This window comes from Athene cunicularia (assembly GCF_003259725.1).
Source record: "Athene cunicularia isolate RWA chromosome 15 unlocalized genomic scaffold, athCun1 chr15_part1, whole genome shotgun sequence".
Taxonomy (NCBI): Eukaryota; Metazoa; Chordata; class Aves; order Strigiformes; family Strigidae; genus Athene; species Athene cunicularia.
In genome coordinates, this window is record NW_020799121.1 from 5,815,594 (window position 1) to 5,820,507 (window position 4,914).

The 4,914-nt window shown below is 60.5% G+C and overlaps 1 protein-coding gene across 1 annotated transcript; it reads left to right on the top strand.

The window, feature by feature from the left end:
- Positions 1 to 3,704, top strand: LOC113486213 (immunoglobulin kappa light chain-like). Its single transcript, XM_026859941.1, is given in 5 exon segments — positions 1 to 67; positions 310 to 480; positions 852 to 1,151; positions 2,310 to 2,522; positions 3,487 to 3,704. Coding segments are annotated over 5 exon segments (969 nt in total).
- The last annotated feature ends 1,210 nt before the right edge of the window (positions 3,705 to 4,914 follow it).

Below are 4,914 nucleotides of genomic sequence, written 5' to 3' on the forward strand. Positions count from 1 at the left end.
ATGTTAAGTCTTGGTTCCCAACCAGAACCTGAAGCAGAAGAAACTGCTGATGAAGAGGAAGAGGCCTGTGGGCACTCTGCTGTGTCCGAGGAGGAGCTGCTGCGTTCATGGCCTCGGGGAGCCAGAGAGGGTGGTGGTGGCTCGTCATTGAACCTCTTGTGCAAAAGGAACATAGACTAGTAAATCTCTGTCTGCATGTGTCTGGGTCCTATTCACTGTGGTTCTAACAGGTGAAGGGGTCTGGGATTTGGAGTGAGGGGTCTCCGAGGGCTGAAAGGAAGCTGCTCTTTTCTTCCTGAGGCATTTCAGGGTCTGTCAGGGCTGCCCCAGGGCAGGTGTCTTGGCTAGAGTTGTGTTTGCCAACAGCAGAGTCAAGAAGCAGTTGGCTGGACCCCTCGATCCAGCTGGTCCTTGTGTTGTGGCTTCTGAGAGAAAGCTGCTTGTGGTGGCCTGGTGTGGAGCAGGAGCTGGTTTTCCCAGGTGAGTGGCCCATGGAGCAGGCAGCCCAGGGTGGTTCTGGTGCCTCTGTTGGGCGGAGATGAGCCTGCAGTGGGCAGGGGGGCACTGGCACAGGAGCTGCCAGTGCATGTGAGGGGCCACATTTGCACGGAGGGGCTGTGCCCGGGCAGTTGGGGCTATAAGAGTCAGTTGGAGTTTGCAGCACAGCCCAATCATGTTGGGGACTCGGAGCTGGTGGCATCATGCCATGGCCTGGCCCCTCTAGTCCACACAGCACTCGCCCATGGCCTTTGGACACAGGGTGCTGTCACCCTCCCGCTGCCCAGGGAGGGCCATGTTCCTGGGACACTGCTTGACCCCCATCTTCTCCCCTCTCTCCTTTCCCTCTCCAGGTTCCCTGGTCCAGGCAGCGCTGACTCAGCCGTCCTCCGTGTCAGCGAACCTGGGATAAACCATCCAGATCACCTGCTCTGGGAGTAGCAACAGCTATGCCTGGTTCCAGCAGAAGGTCCCTGGCAGTGCCCCTGTCACTGTGATCTACTACAACGACAAGAGACCCTCGGGCATCCCTTCGCGATTCTCCGGATCCAAGTCCGGCTCCACGGGCACTTTAACCATCACTGGGGTCCAAGCCAAGGAAAAGGCTGTCTATTACTGTGGTAGCCAAGACAGCAGCAACAGTGCTGGTCTGGGTCATTGCGATGCTGTGATTATTATTTTCCCTCCTGTTCTTTCCTCTGCTTCCCCTTTGTGGGGAAGAGCTGCAGAGGGTGGACTATTTTGCACTCTTTTTCACTCAGGGCTGTTGTGGTCTTGCTTTGCAGGGTTCTCTCTGCAACTGTCCTGATGCCGCCTCCCCTCTGGTGGTGCCCATGCACTGTCGGTGTGGTGCTGAGCGCCTCCTTCCCTGCCCCAGGGACCTGCAAGCATTGCTTTGTGTGGAGCACTAGTGGCATGCTACTGGGCAGGGGGAGTTTCTGTCCCTCTTGTGCCTGGGAGCCTCTCCATGGAGATGAGCAGAGGTGGGCTTTGGGGGAATTCACGGGCTAGGTAGGGACCCGCTGGCTCTGGGAAGCTCTGTCCATTGCAGGGCTATGCTGTATGCCACAAGGCACTGTGTCCCCCCATTCCATTCCCTCCCAGCACTCTGGGCCTGTGCTGCAGTTGGGGATATTCCTGCCTCATCCTATTGGGTATGGAGGAACCCAGGAGCCAGAGCCCTTGTGCCCTGTGTGCTTTGTGCTGCAGTGGGGAAAGGAGGTGTATGGGGAGAGGGTGTTTCCTGAACCTGGAAAGGCCCCAGTGGAGCTCATGCCCCCTGCCCAGGCAGTCCCCCATCTTTGTTCTCCAGGTTGGTGACTCTCACCAGACCATGCTGTGCTGGAGATGGCCCCATTCTGTCTGTCACACACTGTCTCCTCACACGTCTTCTTGCAGACTGAGGACCCTCTGCCCTGCAGCCCCTGGCTGCTGTCCTGGACGTGGCCCCACCTGGGACATGGTCAGGGGTGTCTCCAGGCTGCCACAAAAGCTGGGTGCCCACGGCAGGCCATGCCCCTGGGCTGCCCGCTCTCAGTGACAGGGGTGAGGTTTGCCCCGAGGGGCAGCGGACGGGGAGAGGCTCCAGGCTCTGGCTACAGCATCCCCTCAGGGAGTGCCTGGGCTGAGGGCTGCAGCCAGGGTGTCCCATCCATGTGCTTGCAGGCAGAGGAGTTCTGTCCCTGTCCCACTGCCCTGGTCAGGCCGTGCTCCTGGGGCACTGGCTGACCCCCGTCTTCTTCCCTCTCTCCTCTTGCTCTCTGGTTTCTATGCGAGGCCCACACAGTTGCCCGTGACGTATGTGTCTCCAGGAATAAAGAGCTGGATCTTCTGCTCCAAGATTAACAACAACTATGGCTGGTTCCAGCAGAAGGTCCCTGGCAGTGCCCCTGTCACTGTGATCTACAACAACAACCAGAGACCCTCGGGCATCCCTTCACGATTCTCCGGATCCCAGTCTGGCTCCACAGCCACGTTAACCATCACTGGGGTCCAAGCCGAGGACGAGGCTGTCTATTACTGTGGTAGCTACGACAGCAGCATCAGTGCTGCCACGGTGACACAGAGCAATGGGGAAGTGATACAAAACCTGCCACCTCATGGGCCAGTTAGGCCTCTCTGCTGTCCCCGTTTGATGGTGGGGCAGGACTCCCCATGGCCCTGCCCTTGCTGCCCTGTGCTGCAGGTGCCTGTGCCTGGTGTCCTGCCTCGGCCGTCCCTTACAGCCCCAGGTCTGTGCCTGCCCTCCCCAGTTGGGGAGGGGAAGACCCCTGGCAGCCCTGTGTGTCCAAGGGCCCCTGCTGTCCCCACCTGACACCATAGCCCTGCTGGGTGCCTCCCTGCCCTCCTCCCAGCCCAGCTGTGCCAGGAGTCCCCAGGACATCACCCCTGAGGGGTTCAGCCCTGCTGAAACTGTGGCCCCAGCACCAGGAGGTGGGAACATGCCATGGGCTGCGCAGCTGGGCCAAAGCTTTGCCTTCAAACCCTGGGAAGGGACATTTCCCGTGGGCGCAGCATCTCTGCGGCCATGTGTGAGGCTGGTGGGGCAGAGCAGGGCTGGTCAGGGGCTGCTCTGCTGTGCCACAAGAGGAGCCTGTGGGCTACTCCAGCATTGGCTGTGTTTGCCCCGCGCTGGACCATTGGGCTTATGCTCAGCCTTGGCAGGAGCCCCCCAGCACCTCTGGCCCTTGGGGAAGCCCCTGACAGTGGGCAATGTCCCACTAAGGCCCCATGACAGCAAAGGGCTTCCCAGCACCCTGTGCCTGTCCCTGTCCTGTGCCAGGAGCCACAGCCTGGTCACCTGGCATGTGTCTGGCCTTGTCCCTCTCCTCCTCGTAGTGCTTGCCCACGGCTCAGATCCCTGGGCAGACTTACTGTGCCCGTCATGGGCCATTGGGCACAGGGGCCTGTCCCACTGCCTGGGGATGGCCGTGCTCCTGGGGCACTGGCTGACCCCCATCTTCTCCCCTCTCTCCTCTCCCTCTCCAGGTTCCCTGGTCCAGGCAGCGCTGACTCAGCCGCCCTCCGTGTCAGCGAACCCGGGACAAACTGTCCAGATCACCTGCTCCGGGAGTAGCAACAACTACTATGGCTGGTACCAGCAGAAGGTTCCTGGCAGTGCCCCTGTCACTGTGATAACACCAACAGACCCTCGGGCATCCCTTCGCGATTCTCCGGATCCCAGTCTGGCTCCACAGCCACGTTAACCATCACTGGGGTCCAAGCCGAGGACGAGGCTGTCTATTACTGTGGTAGCTACGACAGCAGCAGCAGTGCTGCCACGGTGACACAGAGCAATGGGGAAGTGACACAAAAACCTCCTGTCATGGAAGGGGCTAGTTAGGAGTCTCTGCCATCACTGTTTGATTTTGGGGCAATTTCCTGCCATGGTTCTGCCCTTGCTGCCCTGTGCTGCAGGTGCCTGTGCCTGGTGTCCTGGCTCAGCCGTCCCTTACAGCTCCAGGTCTGTGCCTGTCTCCTGTCATTTCGGGAGGTGATGACCACCAGTAGTCCTCCCTCCCACCCCTGTCCCTCACTGCACCATGACCCCCCTCCTCACTGGTACCTGCTCCCCACCATCCTCTTGCTTTGTCCTGGAGCTGCCATGAGGTGCTGCAGCTGCTGGTGGGCTTCCCCCTGGCTGGGAGATGTCCAGCCAACACAGCTCTGTGCGAGCACCAGCGCAGAAATGTCCAACGGCTCCTGCAGCCACAGGGCTCCTGCTGGAGCTGTGCAGCAGGGAAGAAGCCTGGCAGTACTGGGCTGTTTAAGAGGCCCTTGTGCTGTGGGGACGTGCAAGGGCTTGGCAGGGGCAGGTGTGGGCTGAGGATCTGTTGGTGCTGCCATGGGTGCAGCGTGGCCGGCACGGCTGAGTGCAGGCTGGGGCAGCTCAGCTGGCCTGGGCTGCAGGTGAGGGGCACCTGCCTGTGCTTGGACAGGACCTGCCTGCAGGAAGGTCTCTGCCCTGCTCCTGGGCATCACCATGGAGTTCAGCCTGCTGGAAGCTTGGCCCCATCACAGGTATTCAGGACTGTGCTTCTGATTGAGGGGCAAGGACAAAGCTTCACCTCCAAACCATGGGATGAGGAGTTTTGGGGAACAAAGCCCTGCTGCTGGGAAATCTGGGCAGTGACAGTCTACCAAGGGCTACAGGCCAGGGGAGCTTGTGGCTCCATGCCCAGGGGCCCTGCCCACTGGGGCTGCCCCACAGGCACTGCAGTGTGCCCTGGGGATGCCAATCTGGAGAGCGCTGGGATGCGGAGCACAGCTCAAAGGCATGGGGCTGGGCAATAGCTCCTCAGCTTGCCCCAGGCTGTGACCAGGCAGGAGAAGGGCTGGGCAGGGGGAAAGGCTGCAGCTGGACCTGAGAAAAGGAGAGATCTGTCCTGCTGTCTGGAACTGGGGGGCAGAAAGGCC